At 37.3% G+C, this 26,538-nt stretch overlaps 1 protein-coding gene across 1 annotated transcript; it reads left to right on the top strand.

Annotated features, from left to right (window-relative positions):
• Nucleotides 1–1,452: 1,452 nt before the first annotated feature.
• On the top strand, nt 1,453–25,904 carry LOC121855533 (40S ribosomal protein S21-like). Its single transcript, XM_042350513.1, has 5 exons — nt 1,453–1,518; nt 14,586–14,718; nt 23,257–23,328; nt 25,355–25,410; nt 25,873–25,904. The coding sequence occupies exons 2-5, from the start codon at nt 14,605–14,607 to the stop codon at nt 25,880–25,882; spliced, it is 252 nt and encodes an 83-aa protein (XP_042206447.1). The 5' UTR covers nt 1,453–1,518; nt 14,586–14,604; the 3' UTR covers nt 25,883–25,904.
• The last annotated feature ends 634 nt before the right edge of the window (nt 25,905–26,538 follow it).

The following is a 26,538-nucleotide window of genomic DNA, read 5'->3' as shown; positions in this document are numbered from 1 at the left end:
TCCTGAGTGTGAACCAAATAACCCGTACCCCACAAAGTCTTGGATATTTTTGAGTTTGACAGGAAATGTTCAGGAGATTAATGACTTTCTTAAATAGACAACTGGCACTAACTAAACTATAAACATCAGATTCTCTGATGTTTGGGCGACAAAACAATATAACTTCAGTAGCGATCGGAAATTCATGGATATCCCCACGGACGACATAAAATATGCCACTCGAGCTGGCAAACTCGACACTCACTTACTTGACAAGTTTTTCTAACCATAAAGACAGTTGAAGCTTTCAACACCACTCACAATGGATCTTGATTGTTCCAACTGTAAACAGACATATCTAGGTTGCCTCACCAATTGCAACCACAGTTGCAATTTCAAATTCTGTCTTACTAAGGAATAACGAAGAATCGGGTGCACTTTAAGATTGAGAGAAAATGAAGGACTCAGGCGTCCTGAAGCGATGAGAAAACGGACTTCTGAGACGGGGGACTCAAAAAAAAAAGAAAGCATAGCTACATGTTTTGTGGGCTATTGAGCGTAATAAGAATCGTCTGATTTTACGTTAACTGACGTGTACAACCGTGGTCATTACACTGTCACCCCGTCGGGTCCCCGAGATATGCTAGGGACTGTCAGTTGGTTGAAAATGTTCAAAGGAGGGCCACCAGACTGGTGCCTGCACTTAGGCACCTCAGCCACCATGAGAGATTGGAGCGCCTGAACTTGCCTAGCTTATACTACAGACGGGCAAGGGGGGACCTAGTTGAGGTGTATAAGCATCTCAGGGTGCACTACTCAGTTGAGTGTCCTTACTTGGAGCTGGCGGACGCTCGCCCCACAAGGGGTCACAGCTCAAGATTGAAGAAGCCGCAAGTCCAGAAAACCGTGAGGGCAAACTTTTTCGGAGTGAGGGTTGTAAACTCTTGGAACAATCTACCAGAGAGTGTTGTGACGGCACCGAGTGTGAGCTCTTTCAAGACAAGACTTGACCAACACTGGAGCGGGTTCAGGTACATTCAGGAGCCGGTGCATGCCCAGTATTTGCCAACAGTGCGTGATAGAGACGTGACCGATCGCCCGGGCGGGTAACAAGCCGATCAATGGTGAAGAGGATAAAAGTAAAAAGTAAAGTAAATGTACCAAAATTATATTGACATTTCTCACATGCATCCTAATAATGTTGAAGGTGAAGGTAAATATCGAAACTGTTGGAGATTTCTGAGACATAGTGGATATTTTTCAAGTTTTATTAGATATTCAGATGTTGCTTAGGACCTGAATGAAGACGTTTAAAAAGAGTGGTAACATTTCCAACATATACCTGTAATATATTGATATACTATTAAGAAGCGTTACAATCTAAATAATTATATATACTTTTAAATAGAATGACAAATTACTTATAATAATGATTGTATTGTATTTTAACATCAATATTCAGTAATGTTAACCCGTATAATAGAGCCATGAGGCGGCGTTAGTCATTTGTCCCTCTTAGTGTGGTCGCTGTTATAGCTGGTAAGGAATTCACGTGTTACAACAAAACTTTCTTATCTTTCACTTAATTCAAGTCTTATATATGTGAGAAATTGTGTCTTTTGAAACATTATGCTTGGGGCACGAGATATTTCCCTCGATACTTGAGAATATTGAGAGTAAATAGTTATCAAGGAAGTTTGTGTTGTGAGGTACTTGGCCATGTGTGTATTATTATCCAGCATTACTACAACATTCATTATTTTGCCTTTTTGTCGCAGAATTATCAATTAATTCGATAAATTTGTACTTCTACCTCCCCATCTGTTAGAAAGTTAAAAGTATATTGTTCTAGTGTATTTATGTGTGTTTAGACCTAATATGACCTTCATTGGGTCCCACTAATTACCCAAATGTAGCCTCAATGAAGTCAGATAATGGTTCTACATTAATAAATCGGGTTACCAATCACTTCTCGACTAGTATTTGATGTCACAAAGTAAAAAACAATTGGAAAACGTAATTCAATTTGAGTTAATAGATCGAGTGCATGTACCGAACCTAACCTAACCTAACCTAACCTCGACTAGTATTTGGTGTCACGAAGTCACAAAAAATTGGTAAACTTAATTTAATCTGAGTTAATAAATCAAGTGCATGTACGTAACCTAACCTAATCTAATCTAACCTAACACAACACAACTCAGATTAAATTAAGTTTTCAAATTTTTTGTGACTTTATGACACCAAATAATAATCGAGAAGTGATTCACAGCCCGATTTATTCATGTAGGACCATTATTTGACTTCATTGCGGCTACATTTTGCTACATTTGGGAACATTTGGGTAATTACTCGCTCCCTTGGTACATGCACGCGATCTATTAACTCAGATGAAAGTAAGTTTTCCAATTTTTTGTGACTTTGTGACACCAAATACTAGTCGAGAAGTGATTAGCAGTCCGATTTATTCATGTAGGACCATTATTTGACTTCATTGCGGCTACATTTTGCTACATTTGGGTACATTTGGGTAATTAGTCGGACCGCCTTCATTTCCTTTGGAAATTGGCCGTTTTTTTTATCGATTTTTTTTCGAGACTTAAAAAAAAATAATCGCTAACTGTATAAAAAATACACCAAAACACTTGAAAAACCTAACCTAACCTGACCTAACTGACTCACCATATGATGGAATCACCTATTTCTTACCTAAGTTGGCCTGGAGACCAGGTTCGTCTTGGAGTCGAGATTCTTACACAATGCCACATATGTTGGTCTTTGCGATATTTACATTCAGTCTTGCTCCTAGTACACTTTACTGAGGTTGGAAGAACACAATGCGATCGAAAAAATGCTATAGTTTCTACGTTTTTTTCCCAAAAACTTGCAATCAGCTCCATATAATTGAAGTGACACCCATCGCAGGCTTCCATGGTCGGAACTGAACTTGAATTTCGAAATATGAGAGACCCAAAATAAAAATCGATTTTGATTGGTCTAAAAATACCACGAATTAAACCCAAAATCATTTTAATTGGTTGTAAAAAAAAAAAAGCTTTTGATTGGTTGTGTGACGTGTACGGGAACGCATGCACGTGATGATTTATGAAGGAGGCCCGCAGGAGACACGCAGTGTGAAAGGTGAAGTACGTGTTAAATGGCCGAAGATTATAGAAAATAATTGAGAAAATTTTGGATTTCCTAACTCCGTTAATATACAGTTCTGGCGGTAATGTAAAAGATGAAAATGATCTTATAATTAGACGTCTTATTAGAATATGATAATAGATTAGCGGTAGTAAGTGGGAATGTTTAAACGCAATAATACCATTATTCAGCTGGGTTTTTAATACTTTTAGGTATTTTAGAACCTAAACGGCAATTTAAAATAACGTAGTGGATATACTGTAGGTATGGCAGCTGTATTGACTGACACTGTGGTTAATAAGTTAAGTTTGGATTTTCAACCAATATGGCTCTCGAGTTGAACAATGAGTTTGGTATTATTAGCGTTTCGGTCATGCAGCGAATTTAGGTTTGGATTAGGTTATGTTGAAATATGTTTTTCCTATGGTTTTTGATGTGTTTTGAACATTCTGACCTTCGTAAAACAGGTGTATGACCGAAATGGTAGTTTTACAATGTGTTTTTCCGTTGGTTTAGACAATTTGGTAATTATTAACGACTGACCCGCCACGGAGTTTTCATAGAAAACAAATTAAAAAACTGGGTGAATTTATAGTATTACACCGGTCTTTATTTCTGTATTAAAAATATGTACTGTATCTTGTAATGTCTATGCAATTGTAAGACATTTTTCTTCTATGATATTTCCACCGGAAATTAAGAATAACAGATACAGTATTAATTTTTCAAGATTATTACTTTCGCTCTGTCACAAGTGTCGCCATGATTTGTTTACTTATGGCGGAGGTTGTCCTGACCCCCTGCTCACGCATCGCTGCAGGCCTCCGACAGGGGGCTGGTTAGGTTAGGTTTTCTTGGTTGGTAATATAATTTGTTCTAAAAAGTCAACTTTTTCTGTTAAGATTGTTGGAGGGTGGGTCTAAAAAAAGGAGGGGGGGTTCCGATGAAAATTAATATCAAATTCGTTCGAAACTCATCAAATTACATAAGAAAAACCTATTTTTAATTTCAAAATAAAGACCGGTGTGATACTATATATTGACCTAAAACTGTAATTTCACGGTGTTTTAAAGTGGACACTCGTAGCTTTAGAAAATGTGTTAAAAGTGTTATTTCTAAATTAAACTGTTAATATTTGCTTAATGGCTGTGGCAAGATTTTCGTATTTGGCTATTCTATGTTAAGTTAGGTTGGTTTGGTTAGGTTAGGTTTCAACAGTGATTTGGAAGTTGAAATTGTTACGAGAGTAGGTTTTTGGTAAAGGTTTATGAAACCGTTATCACCAGAAGGAATAGTGCGATTGGGTTTAAATTCTTTGTCCACTATTAGCATGATTTAAACACAGAAATGGAAATGACAATACCTAGAACCTAATAGACCTGACCTAACATACCCATAGGTTGGGTATGTTAGGTCAAGTTTTATTAGGTTCTATGTAGTATTGTGTTAACTTAATACTTGGGTAGATATACTTCAGCAATGGCGAGGAGGAAAACGTCGAAGCATTTGCCATCATTTATAGGAAACGTCTCTTGAAGAGGGATTCAGCGAGGTAAACAACAAAAATGACGCCGGGAGGAGAATTGTGAAGCGGGATAGAGTAAATATTATTATTTTTTTATATATTTAGGTGTGTTGTATTTAAATCCGACCTTCAAATCTTGTGCAAATGAGTGAATTTTGTTCCCCAAATTAAAACCCCCCAGAAAATTAAAGTTTTTGCAAAATTTGCTCATTTGCCCCAAAAACGAAGGTCAGATTTTAGTAAAGCCCCCTAAATACAGTACACCAAGAAAAACTGTACTTATAACAAAAATATATGGAGCCATAGCTATTAAACAAATATTTACCATTAAACCCAACCTTATCCTTATTTGATAAGAAAAACAGGTAAATTTTTACTTTAGGACATGAGTCCTTAGGGGTTGTCTATGTTTGTCTTTGATACCCCCAAAATGTTCTACACTACTGAGGGTATACACAAACTTGTTATCTTGAAAATAGGTTCTTATGAAAGAGACCTAGGGGTACTTGTAAGCCCGGACCTACGGCCTAGAAAACAGTGCGTTAATGTTCGAAATAAGGCAAACAGAGTATTGGGTTTTATATCTAGAAGTGTAAGTAACAAGAGTGCAGAGGTCTTATTGCAACTATATCTTGCATCTAGTCAGGCACTTTCTCGATTATGCGGTTCAGTTCTGGTGCCCCTATTATAGAATGGATATAAATTCACTAGAGTCGGTGCAGCGAAGAATGACAAAAATGATTCCGGGACTTAGAAACCTTCCATATCAGGATAGGTTAAAGAAACTTAATTTGCATTCCCTAGAAAGACGAAGAGTGCGGGGAGATATGATAGAAGTTTTTAAGTGGGTGAAAGGAATCAATAAAGGGGATATAGAAAAAGTTCTTATAATATCCGAGCAGGATAGGACTCGGAGCAACGGATTCAAGTTGGATAAGTTTAGGTTTAGGAGGGAGATAGGAAGAAACTGGTTCACAAATAGGGTGGTGGATGAGTGGAACAAGCTTAGCAACTTTGTAGTAAGTGCGGGAACCCTGGAAAGTTTCAAAAGGAGGCTAGATAGATTCATGGATGATAGAGAGTGGTAGTAGCTCTTGACAGGAGCTGCCATGCACAGGCCAACCGGCCTATTGCAGACTCCTTATTTTCTTATGTTCTTATGTTCTTATTCTCGTACGGGAGATATACAGAGGAACTAATAGACAGTCGGCTTCCACACCATAAGGACTAGCGATCTCAACTCTCTGTATCACTCCGCGCTGGCATGTGCAGATGCCAGCATTCACAAGCTGAATACAGTACATAATATGTAAATATGATAATTCACATACATAACATGGTGCATAATAAATGGAAATATTACATAGGATTAATACATGTTCTGTAATACTTTACTACACATAATTAATAGAGTAATATAAGAATACACAGCTTAAGGTACTACTTCGTGTCCATATTATACAGGTTGACCAGTATGCTTTCGGTAAATGTGCATATTACAGCAACCATGGAATTTGTAGGAAAAAAAGTGGTTTTCTGATGGGTTTTGATACAATTAGTTCAAATCTGACAATTGTTTTTGTCGGAAATCACTTGTTTGTGATTTAGCCCCCTCCCCTCATAATAGTTCTATCTATTGTGTGTTCTGAATTCCCGGTACTCTGTGCTTGCTAACTTATACCATATAGCCAAACTAAACCTTACCTAGCATCCTAGCCGGGGACTCAAATGCTATGTAATAACCTTAGAGTCACTTGGTCAGCCTCCACAAGAATATAAATAGCTGTTAAGGGTATTTCTTACCTTACTCCGAGTCAGGGTCAAAGACTTGAGTCAGTAACCAGAATGCATTGTGGGTTCCTCTGCTCTCTAAAGTTTCCTTGTTTTTAGAATTAAGTAATACGATAAACTTCCAATAATCGAAATCGCACCCAGCACGTTATGGCTCCATGTTGCAACTGATTAATAATGTCCCGCGTCTTCGCACTCATGGCGAATATTGATCGCTAATTGGTTGAATCAAAAGTTGAAATTTTTTATTGGATTTGATTGGCGGCCGCCCCTCAGCACTTGTGCGGGTGGTAAGCAAACGTACGAACACACAATTTGAGCAACAGCATAGGGGTAACAGGTGCTCTGATTTTATTCTTTTTACAATTCAATAACTTCCTCATTATCAAGTTGTGATGGAAGTGTAATATGTAAGAAAATGATCATAGAGAATATAGTTCTATCGATTGAGTGAAGGGAGTGAATTTTGGAATTATGTGGGTGCTGTAAACTGCATCATTACCTGTTTTTCCAGTGTATTTTGCTGTGTTTTAAGCGAATCTGATCTTCATTGCTCGTATTTGTCCCCCCCCCCCTCCCCCTCCCCACAATGATGGGGGAGAGCCTGGGAAATCGGTGTTTTTGGGTGGGGGAGAAAACGAGCCATCTAACCTAACAACCCAACCCCACCCCTAGCTGGGGGCTCCGTTCCAGGACCCCCGGTAGGCCTAGCTTAAACTAACCTAAATGGTTCAGTAGTTTAAAATTTTGGGGCATGCCATGCCTGAAAGTACAATACCTTAGTTAGAAGTGGAATGACCAGGGATACGTAAGAATTGGAAAGAATGATCGTATTTCTCGTAAAACTTGGCAATAAACTTAAAATACAGTAATCGTAGGAGCATGATTGACAACCAACCTCGACCATGGCCATTGTCAGACTGGTCATTGAATTTAAAATCTGTACCCAGGTTGCTTCCTTTGGAAAATTGAAATGTGATTGGTAAAAAAAAAAATGCGAGATATCGATACATCATTGGTCATGACTGGATGAAGTCAGTCAATATTGCGCATGCGTGATCCATAATTAACTCGGTTTCACGCCGATATCATCTTCTCACAGAGACGAAGACTGAAAAGTACTTAAAATCAATTAAATTCAATTGTCTCTATTTTCCATTTCCGAATGATATAAATGGGCAAAATGCTCAGAATAGGGAGATCTAAATATTTAAGTAGTTTATAACTTTCTGGTGTGCGATGTCCTAAAGTAAAATAATAACGAAAAACAAGCGGTAGAAGCTTTGTTAGAAGACCTCAACAACCTAACCAGTGAAACATATGTAACCTTACCTGACTTCCTAGCTGTGAGGCTCCATCCTCCGGACCCTCCCGTTACATAAATAGAAAGAACTTAGTATGACATTGTGTAATTTTATGTTTTTTGTGTACTCGAGAGCAGCCACCAGGACAGTGTAGCTCATAAACATACACTGGCGACTCATCGATTAGAGAGGATTGGCTTTGTACTGCCACATCACTGTCGAAAGACAAAAGTATGGTAGTGCGCATCTATTCGCCTAATTATCTACCAAACGAAGCAATTTCTCTCCAAATTATTATTTTCATATCAGAACTCACTGATAAAAATATAGTTTATCAATACAAATAATGCGTTGGCTGTGAAGTCGTCTATATTCGCCCAACTATTGATTTAAATTTTATGCCTTTATTTAAAAAATTTTTTTAATACCGACAAGATACCCATGGAGATAAAACGGTAATGTGACCTGATCCAGCTCAGTGTACTTTTTGTATACGGTATTTGTTTATGCTCGGTCTGAGTGTACTCTCACGTCCACAAAAAATAAATAAATAAATACACCATGCCGTTTCAAGAAAGTTGCTTTCATTTGTTCAGTACGCGATGTCAAAATACAGTAAGCACTTTCTGTTTAATATGGAGGGGGGTCTGACCCTGGCTAGGGAGTTAGGTAGGTTTCTCTGGTTGGTTAGGTCAGGTTCTGTACATTGTTGTATAATTTTTATGGGTTAGGGTCATCTCATACCCAAGGTAAATCGTACTCAAAAAAGTTAAATCGTACCCAAGATAACTTGTACCTAAGGTAACTTGTACCCAAGATAACTTGTACCCAAGATTACTTGTACCCAAGGTTACTTGTACCCAAGATAACTTGTACCCAAGATTACTTGCACCCAATTCAAGAGATAATCCATACCTATTAGTATATACAGTTAACATAATCAATATTCCCCATAAGAAATAGATATAATACGGAAGTTACGTTCCCCAGCCTCCCTTTGCCTCAGAAAATAAATTACATATACAGTATATAAATTCAATGGAATTTTTATAGAAAATAGTATATATTGTACATCCAAAAAGATAATAAACTAAATCATTTTGTATTGTACTCACTGATGGGCGGAGGTGGAGCGAGTGTGTGGTGGGTAGTGGAGAGGAGGAGGGTGGCGAATCACTGAGACCTGAAGGGTGGCTCCTCCTCCCGCTCTGACTGGGGTTCCTCCTTGTAGCAAGGCTAATGGTCTTGCATTGCTTTTTCACAACACTAGCATCACTAGCACTTGATGGGCACTTGGAAGCCATTTCAAATGGTTACAGTACAGTATTTAGAGCAAAAACACTTAAACCTGCCCAAACGCTATGGAAGCTTAACAAAGATTGGGATGCTTGGGGACTCTGTGACGCTCCACGAGAGAGAGCGTGATGCGCTGTGTTCAAAGTAGTCCGTGACGATGTTATACCAAATCGGTGGGACGTTGTCCGAATCATGGGCATCTAAAGAGTAGCGACATTTTAACGAAACTACGTTGTCGGGGAGGGCAACGTTAAACGAGGACTTACTATACCATGCATAGGTAGAGAGAGAGAGATGATGATGATGTATTAACACTTGACCATTAGTCGTTATTTACTTAGTGTCCTTTTTTTGCATACAGTACAGTACTATTGTATTGTGGTCACAATTTGTGGATTACCAAACACTTAAAAGTTTTTTATCACTTCACCCCACCACATCGATTCACCCCGTTTTACAGTAGTAAGAATAATTTTTTTAAAAACATAATACTGTAGATGAATATTTTTGGAGTAAAAAAGGAAATGAATGATATCAGTGAAATTCCTACCAGAATTAATAATAATAATAATAGCAATGACAGTTTATAATAACATTAGTGATGATAATAATAATAATAATAATAATAATAATAATGAAATAATAGTGATAAGAAGAATGGGAATACTGTATTACTAACAATAATTGTGGTTGTGGGAATGAATTCATTGAGATTCTATAAGTGGGATGGCAAAATCGGCATTCGTCTAACTGGGATTCGATTTGTTAGGATGACACCAAGGCGATTATCGAAGGAGATCTTTGGAAGAAATGTCAAGTGAACAGTTAGTAGCTGCTACACAGGACTGTTATGCTGGTTGTTTACATGACAAGGCCTTCAGTTTATAATATAAACCTAAATGCAGATGACAGCAGTGGTTTATAAAGGTATTGGTACCTAATGAAAAAAATTTATAGGTAATATCACCAACACTAGTGTTTTTGAGTCCTGGGAAGTAGGAACTATGTCTAAGGTAAGGTAATGTTTAGAGGTCGACGATTTATACTTCGCGTATAAGTCGACCCCCAATTTTCGGACAAAATTTCAGCAGTGGATTATATTGAGGATAGAAAAAAATGTAAGTAAAAATAGTACTGTATTGCATATTGCCAATTCATGCCCACAGAAACACTACAGGTACTTCATATTTATATAATATATATACTGGACAATACTGTAGTTATGGTATTTTATGGCATATAAGATGCACTTTTTTGTTTGAAAAACGGCTAAACAAAAAATCTGCCTGCATTCTATATGTGAAGTTGCGGTCTCCTGCAAGCTAATGAATTTCCCTGTTATATCTCAGTAGGCTAAATTCTACCTAACCCAACTCCAGATTTAAAAATGTTATTGCTTACATAAACATTATTATTATTTGTAATTAAATGAAAATAATTATTGATATTGATATTGAAACAATTTATTTAGCCAGAACACCACAGATAAAGAGTCAATTAAGAATCATAATATTAACATTGCTGGGCCAGTTGAGAGCGTGAACTCTCTTGTAGGTCGATGTATAACTACTCTGCTGTACTAATGACGATAACCTGAAACGATTAACCTCTGTACGGCAAACGCCCAACTCTTCAGAGGTAGCTAAGCAGTAACCATTTCTGAACTCTTACAAGCATTACAGCCGATTAATGCCATACCGGCAACATTTATTTTTCATTCTACAAATACAGCTGCTCCTCGACTTACGGCGGGGTTAGGGACCCAAATCCAGGTCGTAAATCGAAAATACTTAAATAATACAGAAAATCTAAAATGGGTGTCTCTTTTTCTTCTCGGCACCACAAAACTCTCACTTTTAAGCTTGCCAGCCATTTTAAAGTTAATTACAAATGAAAATATTGTCAGTACACAGCACAATCACTGATGTTGGGACTCGAAAATACGTAATTTGAAAAAATTTTGGTACGACTGAAGCAGTCGTATGTCCGGGTGGTCGCAGGTCGAGTATGTCGTAAGTCGAGGAGTAGCTGTACCTGATACAAATGAAGATTTACAGATAACTTTCTTTTCGCATTTACATCGGTTAACATCGCTGGTGGCATTGTAACCACCAGGCTACTGGACCAAGCTCTTATTTTACAACTTTAATTTTCTGGTAGATATATGTAACTTTCTTCATTTATTTTTACTGATGTGCATGCACATGCCATCCTACATATATATTGTGAACAAGTAGAAGAAATAATTGTCCTAAGGGCAAACACATAAAAGGAATATATATTTCTTTGTACAAGAGTTAGCTGGCTCAGCAGGGGAGTGGGAGGATGGCTGGGCAGTTGGTGGTGGGGGGAGCGTTGCTAGGGAATCGGCGGAGGTTGTGTTGCTGTTACTATGGTGAACAGGGAGTACCGATGTACAGTAAAGGTAGTCCCCGACTTACGACGGGGTTAGGGACCCAAATCCAGGTCGTAAGTCGGATTGGTCGTAAGTCCAACATAGATTAAAAAAAAAATCTACAATGAAATACAGTACAGTAAAAGTAATAAATAATGAGGAATGAATACACTGAGATTGAGCACTTAACTTTAATGTAGTCAGCTGAATGCACACGGGGCCCCCATAATTTTCTATTTACGGGTATACATGGAGACTAATATTAATTGGATGAAGCAGAGGAGGAGACAGGGAATCTGTGGGTCATCAATGTCGCTTTCTTCAGACAGGTTTATGTACTGTGGAAACTTGCTGGTTGAAGGTATTGGATCATCTTGAGGGAGTGAAGAGGCAGCACTGGTGGGGCATGAGGAGACAGCACTGGGGGACTTTTTAAAATAGATGTCCAATTTAGACTGCACAGTTTGCTTTTTCTTTTCTTTATAAATTTCTCTGTAGCAAGCAAGTGCATCTTGGATCATTCCGTCAACTTGGCATAACGCTCATAATTTTGATCCTTGCCATCAAACATTTGCATTCCTTTATTAATTGTAGCAAATGCCTCTGCCATTTGCTTCACTGAAAACTTTTTGGGGGGGTGCAGGTCCTTCTTCTACATTTAGACTGGCTTCTTTCTCTGCATCTTTGTGTGCTTCCAGTTCGATGAGATCTTCGTTACTGAGCTCTTCTGCTACACTTTCAACCAACTGTTCAACATCTTCATTATCAATTTCTAACTGAAGCTGTTTACCTAACTCCACTATCTTGTTACTAATATCCGAAATAACTTCATTTTCATTAAATCCTTTGAAACTGTTCACATATCTTTTCAGGATTTTCTTCCATATTCCATTCATGCAATGTTTTGTAACCTGATCCCATGCTGCACTAATGTTATTTATACATGACAAAACGTTGTGCTCCTTCCAAAACTCTCTGAGTGTTTTCTCACCTTCAGTAGCAGCAACAGCCTGAGCGAAGGTCGTATGTAAATAATACGCTTTAAAGGCAGCAATAGCACCTTGATCCATGGATTGGATGACAGAGGTAGTGTTAGGTGGAATGTACACTACCTTAACATCAGGGTGCATGTCGTCCAGGTGTGGTGGGTGTCCCGGAGCATTATCCAAAATCAGCAAAATCTTGAATGGAATCCGTTGTTGCAGACAATACTCCTTGGCTTGAGGAATGAAACAATTCATGAACCAATCCTCAAACAGTACAATGGTCATCCAGGCTTTCTTGTTACTGCTATAAAACACTGGCAGTGTGTGCTTGCTGACATGTTTAAAAGCCCTGGGGTTCTCTGAATGATAGATCATGAAGGGCTTTAGCTTGAAACCAGCAACATTCCCCCCCAACAGAAGTGTAATTCTGTCCTTGAATGCCTTGAATCCGGGCATTTTTTTTGCCTCTTTGTGGATGTATGTCCGCTCAGGCATGCGTTTCCACAATAATCCAGTCTCATCCACATTGAATATTTGCTCAGGCAAATAATTCCCTTCCACAATCACATCATCTAACTCCTCCTTAAAAGCTTCGGCAGCACCAACATCAGCACTAGCTGCCTCTCCACTCACCTTAACATTGTGTAGACTGTAGCATTTTTTAAATCTATCAAACCACCCATGACTTGCTGTAAAGGTTTGCTCACATTCATCTCCTGCCTGCTCCTTCAGGCTTTGGAACAGGCTTCTTGCTTTAGCCTGTAAGGTTAGAAGGCTTAAGGGTACACGCTTCTGTATCTGGTCTTCCCTCCATATCACCAATAATTTTTCCATATAGTGAATAGGACCTTGTCTTTTCTTCGAAATTATAGTTCCCTTTATAGGTGTTGTTCCTTTCACTACATCACGAATACGTTCCTTGTCCTTCAGAATAGTGGATATGGTCGAGTGCGAGAAACCTAGGTCACATGAGATTGTTGCTACAGTTTTTCCATTCTCATACTGCATTATCTTCATTTTCATCTCAAAAGTAAATGCCTGTCTCCTTTTCTTTGGAGCACCACCAGCACTCTCACTTGTACGCTTTCCAGTCATTATAAAGTCAATTAAATACCATAATAACGTAAGTACACAGCGCGATCAGTATAGGATACGATAGCCAAACACCAACTAGGCGCTGTACTGAGTGAGTGTAACCACGCGGTGACCCAAGCCCAGCCACGCTCTCGCTCTGGACGGAAACGTTTCGGAATAGAAAATGCGCGCATCATTTGAACAAATTTTGGTCACGACTGCGGCGGTCGTATGTGCGGACGGTCGTAAGGTCAGAGCAGGTTGTAAGTGCGGATTGACGTAAGTTGAGTCAGTTGTAAGTCGGGGACTACTGTATCTGTATGTGCAAATGGTGACTGGTAAACTTTCATGTGGCTTTTATTTACTGGTTTGGTAACAGTATTTTTGTTGTAATTTATTGGTATTTTTATTTATTCCTCACATTTACTAGTACAGTGCTGTATACAGTACAGTCTCCCCGACTTACGACAACCCTGACATACAACGGCCATGGTCGTATAAAATATTTTTCACATTACTGTACGTATTTCCGAGTCCTGACGTTAATGATAGCGCTGTGTACTGACAAAATTTTCTTTTGTAATTCCCTTTAAAATGGCTGGCAAGCGTAAAAGTAAGAGTTCTCGTGGTGCTGAGAAGAAAAAGAGACCCATTTTAGAATTTTTATGTATTATTTTCGCCGTTTCGACTTCGGACCAATTTGACTTACAACCTGGTCGTCGGGACGGAACCCCGTCGTAAGTCAAGGAGAGACTGTATATTGTTTTAAGAAAATATGGCTACAGGAGGAAAATACACACTAAAGGTTTTTCCTAAATACTCCTTGCTTAAAGGGTCAGGTGTGTCTTATATGCCATAAAATACGGTAGTTGATGCCCAGAGGAAAAAAGTTATATACTGTAGCTATTGATACTAAATTTTTATTGAGAAGTCAACCAAGTCATTTCAAAACTTGAAGACATAAAAACACTTTGTAAATTATTATTTCTTGTTGAAACTTAATGAGTTGACTTGGTTGTGTATTGTTCGAAATTTCAATCATTGAAATTAAATGTCACTCCTGCTGAATCGATGTTTTTATTCTTTAGGTTACCTACTGCCGCCACCATGCAGAACGACGCTGGAGAATACGTGGACCTGTATGTGCCGCGGAAGTGTTCGGCATCGAACCGTATTATCTATGCCAAGGATCATGCCTCTATCCAGATAAACTTGGCTGAGGTATGATATGTTTCTTTTGTTTTGAGCATTGTTAGTGCTTGGGTGACTTGTTTTAATGTTTTGAGAGATAAGTACTGTACTGTACAGTGCAGTACTCTGCTTGAGTTCCCCAAGTGTAATAGTTTATAATGATTAAGGAGAGTGGAGATACCTAACAGGTTTACATATTGTAGTTTTACATTATTCTGCAGTAAACCCTCACACTTTCGGACAATTGGGGGGGGTGTCCGGTTGAACTGGAGGACGAATGCGCGTTACTTAATCTTATGGGGAAGATTAGGATATGTTCCACAACTACTAAAATTCAATAATAATGCTCTAAAAATAAGAAAAAATAAATTGTGTGTGAGTGGGTGTAAAGTGAGCCGCCTGATAATTGAGGAGCCCGTAATACAATAAAACCAAAAATACAGTACCGTATTTTACGGCAACGAGTATTTTCCTCCTGTAGCCATCGTTTTCTTAATACAGTCGGCCCTTCACATACACGGGTTTAGCTTTCACGGATTCGCAAATACGCGGATTGCCCCGCTGGAGGAATATTCTGTACATTGAAGTAATTGAAGTACAGTCGACCCTCGTTAATTCGGACTAATAGGGGGGAGGGTGTCTGTTTTAGCCGAGTGTCCGAATTAACCGATTTAGGGGTTAACATTGCATTATATTTCAAAGTCATTGTTTTCGTCACGCTTTTATCCCACTTTCCACTGTAATACGTACGTAATTTCAGCAAAAATATTACATTTCCGTGAATGTATTATATCAAGCACAGTATGAATAGAATATCATTGTAATATAACAGTATTTTAACCGAAAACTAGTAAAAAAACGAATAACATCTCAAGAACATCGCAAGCTTAGGTAAAGTCTTTTGTTTTCGTCATGTATTTTATCCTATTTTACATTGAAATACATCACGTTTCAGCAAAACTACTATTTATTTCCGAGAATATATTCATTCAGGCGCAGTTTAGGTAAAATATACGTGTGATGTAACAGTTTTTAACTGAAAACGATTCGAAAAACATGTACCCTCTAGCCCTGTTCAAGGAGAGGACTGGGAGAAGCTGTTTGGTGCTGCAGACGATGACAAGGAAAATGATTTGGATGGATTTTAATGAATATTCAGAAATATGGTATCGTAGCATTTATTCAAGTGAATTAGGATAGAATATTATTGTAATACAACAGTTTTTTAGCTGAAAACCATTCGAAAAGCGATTATGGTAACATCTTTTGAACAACGAAAGAAAGCGAAAGTCATTGTTTTCGTCATGATTTTATGCCACTTTCCACTGTAATACGTACGTCATTTCAGCAAAAATATTACATTTCCATATTTATTTCTAAGAATATACTCATTCAGTCACAGTTAAGGTAAAATATACTTGTGATGTAATATTTTAATGAAAATACCCGGTATATATATATATATATATATATATATATATATATATATATATATATATATATATATATATATATATATATATATATATATATATATATATATATATATATATATATATATATATATATATATATATATATATATATATATATATATATATATATATATATATATATATATATATATATATATATATATATATATATATATATATATATATATATATATATATATATATATATATATATATATATATACTTTTTTTTTCTTTTTCTGTACTTACATGTTGTTAGTTGTTGGAGCACTTGGTATGTTCCTCTCCCCTCCTGCCCTTTCCCCTCTTCCTCCGTGCTCCACAGTGTCGCCTTACTTAGCCTGAACAAGGCAATTAAATCTAGTTTTAGTGGGTGGACGGATAGTGTGTACTTGTGGGGGAGATGAGTGGTCACAAGGTAAGCCATGCTGTGATACCACATGTGCAACACATTTTTTATTTTCCCTTCTAGCCACAACAGCATGCCGGGCAGTTCCTTTCGCACTAGAACTGCTTGTTGAAGGACCAGACACACAATCACTTGAACTAGAATGGCCAGGAACAATGGGAAAGGCCTCAGGAGGCATCACATTATCACCACATGGTACAATCTCCTTGTACTTTTTATGTTTTCCCGCCCCTCCACCTTCGCCAGCAACACTAGACATGGTTCAAAACTATCACAAACCGTTATCTATAAATGAGATCACTGGTGAATGAGAAATTAGCACAAGCTACAAGAAAATAGTGGGAATTGTAGGTCAAAGTGGCATCCTGTGCCATAGAACCATAAAGGGCATCCCTGGTGTGGTCACTCACATATCCTTGGAAGCAGTCTCCATTGGTGCTAGATCACACCAACGTTGTGAAATAAGTTTCTTGTTTTTTGTTTTCTTCGGGTATTAGCCAACCCGGGCACAGGTCAATAACCCACATCGGGGCCTAGGAGGCGAAAAAATAAGAATAGAAAGAAATTAAAAATAGAAAAGGAAAAGGTTATATTAATCTACATCACGAGGATGCCGGAAAACCAGCTTTTTAAAGTGAGACAGATTGTATGAGCATGGAAGCACAGGAGAAGGCAGAGCATTCCACAGTTTGGCTGTGTGGGAAAGAAGGAAGTACTATAACGGGTTATTCTCGTGTGACCGACATCCACACGGTGGGCACCGCGGGCAAGACGTGTGTTACGAGTCCACGGCCTTGCCGGCGGTACACAGGATGCCAAATCCACCGAACATTGCCCGTTAAAGTACCTGTAAAAGAGAGAGTGTAGCAACGTTGTGGCGAAGAAAAAGGGAAGAAAGATTGTCAACTAAAGGAGGAGAGTTAATAAGACGAAATGCCTTTGATTCCACCCTATCTAACAGTTGGACAGAAGAAGAGCCACCCCAGATATGAGAGCAGTACTCCAAGTTAGGATGAATGAATCCCTTATATACTTGAAGTAACTGCTCAGGCGTGAAGTAGCTACGGCATCTGTACAGCACTCCCAACTTTCGGGAGGCAGTTTTAGCAATGTTGAGGATGTGTGGCTTCCATGACATATTAGAGGAAATGGTGAGGCCTATTTTAGAATTTGGCAGAATGATTGTGTCCTGAAATGTGATTGGTGGGAGATCATCTAATTTGGAAAGTGTAATTGGTAAATACTGAGTTTATTACTAATGAATTTAACCAAGTTTCTACCTCCCCATTCGGAGTTGCGTTCATGCACAAACAAAATTATTTTATTGTAATTTTTTAGTTCAAACGCAAATTTGCATATGAAAACTCAATGGCAATAATTTAGACCACACACAAATTTGCATATGAAAACTCCAAGAGTGTTAAGTCATAAAGCAGAAGGCTCTTTTATGGTGTTAGGGTCTCCTTTGATTTATGGTATGGTTATTTTTCCTGAAAAGCGTTCTAAATAAAAAGTATGTTTGTTGTAGCTGGTGTACCAATTTGTATTTAACATTGACTACCATTATATAATAGGAAATGTGTTCCTATGGAAAAAATTCATCCCATAGATATAATTAAACACTTTTAAGTTTAATGAAAAAATATTTTATATGAAACAGTACTGTTAATTGTTTTATGTAGCTACTGAAAGTAGTTCTTGATATGAAAATACCTCTACTGTATAGTACTTATGAGAAACTGTGGTGATTCTTGAGTGAGGTGGTGCTAAAAAAAAAAAGTGTGTCGACAAAGCACTCGCACCAAAGTTTCTGCAGTGTACAGGTTACAATACTTAATTATTGGAAGTTTTTACCCATACAGTAGGTCCTCGATATATGCGAGGGATGTGACATTAAGAGGGCTGTCCTCAGCAGGCTCCTCACACAACACCAGTGGTGAGGGTGTGTGTTAGAAGTTGAGGATCCTGGATAGGCAGCATGGTCATGGTTGGAGGTGGAAGGTTTAGGAGAGGCAGGTGGAATGGGAATGGAGGTGGAAGGCCTTAGGAATTGCAGCAGTGTGGTCTGTTTTGCTTTTTGTTGCTTTTCTGCATAAACCTCCTTGTAGGCTGTAAGAATATTTTTTAATACACGATTAAATGGCAGGCTTTTCTCCAAATTGATGTCTATGTCCATTGCTTCCTGTGCAGGTTTTTCATCATTTGATAAAAAGGTTGCTATCCTCTTCATTGACATGTCTTTGATTCTAGGGCAACCTCCTCCACCTCCTCCTCTTCCATTTCTTGATCAGCCTTGTCTAAGAGGTCATCCACACTCGGTTCTTCATCATGAGAATCAATCAATTCCATAACATCTGCATTATCAAGGTCAACAAAGCCATCTCCACCCACCTTTCATCCTATTTTAACCCTTACGCCCCGGGCTAGGGTGCCGCCGGCCTTAACCCCAATGCGGGGTAAAACAAGAAAAATCAACTATTCAAAAAATAATCTTTAGACTTTATAAATGATAAAACAATAAAAAAGACATAAGACATACTTTTCATTGTCCCTCTGTATTCTTCTGTGGCTCCTTAGTGATGAGACTACGGACTTAGGGGTCATTTTCTCGCTTGCCTTTGTGTCCGCGTTGGCCAATAATGCATTTAATTACTGATCATAATGCTTATTTCCTATAAATAATTCATTTAAACTTTATTTTATTTGCATTACTCTTCATAAGAAATTCTCAGCGACACACACACACACAGTGTGACGTCAGGCTTTATGTTTGGGAGAGCACGTAGGTCATACAAATAATTATCGGAATAATAATTCTACAAATAAATACATTTATAACATAGTCATAGCATTATCATCTAGTAATACTAAACTAAAATAAAACTACACAACTTTTAGTAATATTACTTTGATACAACATAATAAAATGTACAAACAATGAAAACAAACAAACAAGTTGTTTACCAAGAAGCTTCCCTCTGACCACAGTAAGAGGGGGGAGATAAGAGGGCTATTGTTAGCTTGTCTTTGTGTCCAAAGTGGCCAATAATGCATATATTTACTGATCATTTTACTTATCTCCAATAAATAATTCATTATTTTTTCATAAAAAGTGGTTGGCGACACACAGCAGTCTGTCGCCAGCTCTCTGGCTGTCTTTGTGTCTGGTATAGCAAGTAATACATAAAATACAGTAATAATAATTTCACAATTAAAAACATTTATAACATAATCAAAGCATTATTTTTTCGGTAATACTACACTACAATACAACTACAGTGGTCCCTCGATTAACGAACGGTCCAATTAACGAATTAGCTCCCATAAGGATCTTCAATTCCATTAACGAACAAAACTTCGATTAACGAAAGCCTTACGAGAAACGCGCTTTGTTGTGCGCATCAGCTGATCGGCTAGTCCGCCAATACAGTACGGTAATTGGTTCTATGCTTACATTCGTTTCCAGTGGAGTAAATATCAAGAAAGTTGTGCTCTTGAATATTTTTGCATTTTTTATATTAAAATTATTGGTCTTTCTAATTTAGTTAACATATTCATAATATATACAGTACAGGGAACAGTTTTTGTGTGCCAATCAGCTGATTGACTCACCCGCTAACGCTTCTCAGTTTAACTTTGTTTACAGTGGAGTGAACATCCAGTTTGTTGGTCTCGTGAATATTTTTGTATTTTTATATTAAAATTATTGGTCATTCTGAGATTTAGTTCACATATTGATAATATACAGTGCAGAAATTATTATGAAACACGAAGAAGGCATTAGAACCAATGCACTCTGTAAAGAATATGGCATGTCATAACCGACAGCCTCTACAATCAGCTGTTTGAAATGTAAACAAAGCTGCCGAGAATACGACATACACACCTCAAAGTAAGTTAAAATATAGTACTATTTCTGGTATGCAGTACTTTGTATGTACTGTTTTTGTGAGTTGGAACCAATTACCCAATATCCCATTGAAATAATTTCTGTTAACAAAATTTTCGGTTAACGAATGACTCTGTGGAACAAATTGTGTTCATTAATCGAGGGACCACTGTACACTAGTTTTAGCAATAATACTTCGATACAACATGATAAAATGGACAAACAATGAAAATGAAACAAACAAAAGTAGGTAATTACGTTCAGGAAGCTTCCCTGTGGTCGAGGTGTGGCATGACAGGCAAATAGTCACACTGGAACCTAATAACCCACGCTGGGCATTTAAACAATGGCAGGAAAAGGCGCGTGTTCTGGAACGTCAACCGGGGTGCGCCAGTCGGACTTTCAAGAACGTCACTCGGGGCCTAAGGGTAACAACCTTATGCACTGTTGTTGAAAACTTAATGAAACCCTTAAAAGTGCAAACACAGTCTTTCCACAGGGCTTTCCAAACACTGTTCATGGTAGATGATTTCAAATCTGTAGCATGTTGTTAATAGCGTCCCTCACATAAAATTTTCACAACTCATGAATGGTTGGTTTACTGCCATGATTTTGGAAGTTGTCTGTTGCATCCAGAAGTTGGTAGAAGGTCTTTATGAGGTAATATGCCTTAAATATGGCAATAACCCCCTGATCAAGTAGCTGGATCATTGAGGTATTAGGGGTAGGTTCACAACACTGATGTTGGGGTGGATGTTATTGAGGTGCATTGGGTGTCCAAGGGCATTATCCAGAATTAGCATCGCCTTGAATGCAAGATTAGCTTCCCGGCAGGACCGTTCAACCTCCACAGCAAAATGTTTGGTAAACCAGTCCTCAAATACCTGACCAGTTACCCATGCCTTCTTATTGGTTGCCCAATGAACAGGCAACATCTTACTCAATCCTTTTAATGCACGGGGATTGAGGGATTGGTTGACTAGCAGAGGCTTGAGCTGACAGTCACCTGCTGCATTGCAACATAGAAGGAGAGCAAGCCTGTCTTTTGCTGCCTTGAAACCTGGTGCAACCTTCTCCTATTTATTGATATATGTTCTTGATGGCATCCGTTTCCAAAATAGCCCTGTATCTTCAGCATTGAAAATCTGCTTAGAGCTATACCTCTATGCTAGGAGAGCTTGAATCTCCTTGGGAAACTTGGCTGCAGCAACATGATCCGCTTTTGCCGTTTCCCCAGTCACTTTGGTTGTGCAGGTTATGGCACTTAATTAATTATTACAGTATTATTAATTGATTAATTTAATAAATTTATCAAGCCATCCCTGGGTTGGCAGAACCCTTTTCTTGACACAAGCATTCATAAATTTTCAGAGCCTTAGCCATGATCACAATGTTGCTAAGCCTGCTTTTCTTCTTAGTTTCATGCTCTTTGTACACCCACTAAAAAATTATTCGGCACCCATGTCATATTGTACAGTATCACGCCGTAAGGGTGCTGAATAATTTTTTAGTGGGTGTACATGTATGTATTGTGTTTGTATACATGTGTGTGTGTGTGTGTGTGTATGTGTACAAGTATCATGTCCACCCACTAAAAAATTATTCAGCACCCTTACGGCGTGATACTGTACAATATGACATGGGTGCCGAATAATTTTTTAGTGGGTGTACATTGAGAGCATCTTCTCCATCTCTAGATTTTTCACGATTGTTGTTATTTTGGCAGAAAGAGGTGTTGCATGCTGAACAGCACCTCGTATCTTGTCTGCATTCTTCTTGATAGTTCGAATCGTGGATTTGCCCAGGTTGTAGTAACGGCCAAGATCAGATATTCCCTCACCTGCCTCACAATGATTAAAAATTTCTAACTTTAATTGTAGTGTTACGGCTGTTATCTTCTTCTTCATGGGTGGATGGGCTAGAAGAAGACAATGCAGGATGCTTGGAAGCCATCTTACTGGAGATTTAAATATGGTTAATGGGTGCAAAAAACACCAAATCACGAAAGAATCCTCAGGAGCGATAGTCCACATGGAATGGCGGCTAGTGCGAAACCGAGCGCATTTTAGCAGGAAAAAGCCGGGAAGCGGCACAACACCTGACAAAACACGAGACTCAGTGATGACGCACTTACTCGCATAAGGGCGAATCTTGCTCGCATAAGTTGAATCCTGGTAGGAATAGGGTTCTCACATACGAGTGAATTCACATTTGCTGAACTCGCATATGTCGAGGACTTACTGTATGTACTTTTCATGTCCGTTACATTTAACTTACTGAAAAATAAATGCAAAGCTTGTAGATTAAAAATCTTATTTTCTAGTCTGATTATGCCAAAAGCAAATAAAGACAAATAAAGGATTATTATTATTTCCTGTGCCATGATACACATATTCTTTAGTGACCTCATGTAATGTGTACCACCTATTATCCACTCATTCATATTTGATTGAACAAATATTAATACAGTATACAGAGAGTATTGTATAAGTTCTTATTCTTGTTTAATATAAACCCGCATGATATATATATCATTATATTATTACTGATTTAAAACTATTTGCTCTCTTTCATGTGTTAGCCATGGTTACCTGATAGCTTGGTGTTCCAGTTGCTATCAGGAAAATTTGAAGTAACTTTGGCTGGATGTTATCCCCATCAAACCTACTTTTGAAAAGTGGAAATGGGGCAGGGTCGCTACTCCCCGATGTAATCCAAGGTTACCTGCTGGCCTAAAGAGTAGTCACATATGATGAGCATAAAAGTGCTCTACATTAGTTTCCCCTTTTTTTCAGGTTGATGAGACCACTGGCCGTATGACAGGGCAGTACAAGACCTATGCCATTTGTGGTGATATTAGAAAAATGGTTTGTATATTTTTAATTTTGTACAGGTTGTACCTCTCTAGTCCGGCATTCTGTGGTCCGGAACGATTTTAGTTTGTCCAATAGGTAGATAGGCAGCTTTTTTTTTTTTTTTATCTGAATTATTATTATTATTACAGGAGTATTAAATTTTTGCCCCTCAGGCCCCAATGTCGGTCAGGGACCTGTGCCCGGGTGGGCTAATCCCCTTAAAAAAAACAAACAACAAAGTCAAGGGAAATTAAGGTTTGTTTACATCCGGCAGTTCGGCTGCTCTCTCTCTCTCTCTCTCTCTCTGCTTGTCTATAGAGTACAACATTTAACCCTTCAATATATATGAGCAGTAAATAAGTGTTGCTTTCATATTCTTATGTAGAGTAATGACGATATATTTTCACATGTGCGCACTTACATACGAGCAGTCTCACTTTTTTTTTACCATTAATGGTTAGCTACATATATTGTTCCATTAATTAACATTAAATAACAGTACAGGTACTTCAAGCAACCATATTCATATTTTACATGAATTTTACTACAGCTAAACTCAGGGTCTTATTTTCTTCAGTTTTATATGTAGAACCAATCAGTCACTGGTTTCGTAAGCTTTAACATAAACAATGCCGGCAGCCGTCTCGTCTCCTCTAATATTCCACGTATTATTAATAAATTGTATTGTTAATTTTGCACACACGTACATTAATTCAATAAAAACAAATTCAGAAACATTAATTAAAATATATATGAACAGTAAATAAGTGTTGCTTTCATATTCTTATGTAAAGTAATGACGATATGTTTTCACGTGTGCGCATGCGCTGAATGTCTTTTTTTATTAAATTAATGTTTATGTGTGCAAAATGAGCAATACAATTCATTAATAATACGTAGAATATTAAAACATGAGGAAATGACACAGCATTGTTTTCGTTGATTACAAAACCAGTGACTGACAGGTTCTACATATAAAACTGAAGAAAATAAGACTTTGGCTGTAGCTGTAGTAAAATTAATATGGTTGTTTTAAGTAATGTTATTTAATGTTAATAAATGGAACAATAGAAGTAGCTAACGATAATGGTAAAGAAAAAAGAGAGATCGCATATGTAAGTGCGCACACGTGAAAACATATCGTTATTACTTTACATAAGAATATGAAAGCAACACTTATTTACTGTTCATATACAGTATATTTTAATTAATGTTTCTGAATTTGTTTTTATTGAATTAATGTTTGTGTGTGCAAAATTAACAATACAATTTATTAATAATACGTTGAATATTAAAACACACGAGGAGATGAGACGGCTGCCGGCATTGTTTATGTTAAAGTTTACAAAACCAGTGACTGATTGGTTCTACATATAAAACTGAAGAAAATAAGACCCTGATTGTAGCTGTAGTAAAATTAATGTAAAAAAAATAATATGGATGTTTGAAGTACCTGTAATGTTATTTAATGTTAATAAATGGAACAATATAAGTAGCTAACCATTAATGGTAAAAAAAAGTGAGTGCGCACATGTGAAAATATATCGTCATTACTCTACATAAGAATATGAAAGCATCACTTATTTACTGCTCATATATATTGAAGGGTTTAATGTTGTACTCTGTATAGACAAGCAGAGAGAGAGAGAGAGAGCAGCCGAACTGCCGGATGTAAACAAACCTTAATTTCCCGCGGCTTTGTTGTTTTTTTTTATGGAGATTAGCCCAGGTCGGTTCGTAAGAACTTCGTTAACCGATTTTTATTTCGTTAACCGAATTGAAGATCCTTATGGAAGGCAGTTCGTTAATCGAAATTACGTTAACCGAGGTGTTAGTTAAACGAGGGGTCACTGTACAGTATATTGAGATTGGAAGTGCAGTACAATAACTTGGTTAATAATAGGTTGTTGAAGATTTGTAAAGCCTATTCACAATCTAATACAGCTTCTGCTGGGCATTATCTTTACTGTTTTAAATTCCAATTACAGACAGTCCACCTTACTTCAAACAAATTATTTATTTGTTTTTTCTTTTAAAGGGCGAATCTGATGATTGCTTAGCACGTCTAGCAAAGAAGGATGGTGTTCTTCCAAAGTAAGTGCAGTTTAGAAAAGTGAATGTCAGTCACATTTGTTACTGTTGAACTTAAGATCCAATGTAGAGCAGAGAAATGCCCACTATATAGTTTGGTAATAGAGTTAAATTGTTGGTAATTTTGAAGCCATTGGAGCATTATGCTCCTGCACTTACAAGAGCAATTATATATATATATATATATATATATATATATATATATATATATATATATATATATATATATATATATATATATATATATATATATATTTTTTTTTTTTTTTTTTAAGTTTCATAGTTCAGCACTTTGCAAAATGGGATTTTTGCTAGTAGTTGTCCATAGTGTAATTAAATTGTAAATTTGGTATAAGTGTAGTGGTAAACATACTGATCTTTAGAAATTTATTGAACTAAGTTTAACTCACCTCTTACATCAAGAGAGTACTGTATACTGATTTGATTTTATCTTTTCTCCCACAGGAACTATTAAAGAAATAAAATAGAAATACGTACTTGCTAGTAGTCTTTTATTTGCCCTACTTTGCATATTTTGTACTTTTAGTGTTAAGTCTCTGATAATGAAATTCACACTCTTGATATTCTTAAATTCCACTCTCCTGTTTATAAATGGAGCACTAAGATAGAGAAAATTATCTACATTAGGACCCAAGTACTGTGTACATCTCATCTATGTATGTGCAAGTACCTATTTGGTGTAAGCAAAGCTTGGATTCTTGAATAGTAACATTATTTGTGGTACTGGAGTAAACCAAATGTGGAGACAGGTACAGTAGGTTCTCAAATATTGCAAGTTTTTAATACGACGTTATTTATTTGGAAAAAAACTACACAATTTCAAATTTCTACGGCGGAAACTCGAATTTTGACAGGTCTGAGCGGCCCACCAACGTTCAGACGTCCACACTCGAGTAAACAGCGTCATTTCTCTTATGTACAAAAGATTGTTTATTACTGAATATCTTTTTTATTGAATTAATATTTGTGTGTGCAAAATGAACAATACAATTCATTAATAATACATAGAATATTAAAACACACGAGGAGATGAGACGGCATTGTTTTCGTTAATGTTTACAAAACCAGTTATTTAATGTTAATAAATGGAACAATAGAAGTAGCTAACCA

The sequence above is a fragment of the Homarus americanus genome, unplaced genomic scaffold (genome assembly GCF_018991925.1).
Source record: "Homarus americanus isolate GMGI-L3 unplaced genomic scaffold, GMGI_Hamer_2.0 scaffold48406, whole genome shotgun sequence".
Taxonomy (NCBI): domain Eukaryota; kingdom Metazoa; phylum Arthropoda; class Malacostraca; order Decapoda; family Nephropidae; genus Homarus; species Homarus americanus.
Note: the sequence above shows the minus strand (reverse complement) of the source record. Positions and strands in the feature narration are given on the sequence as shown.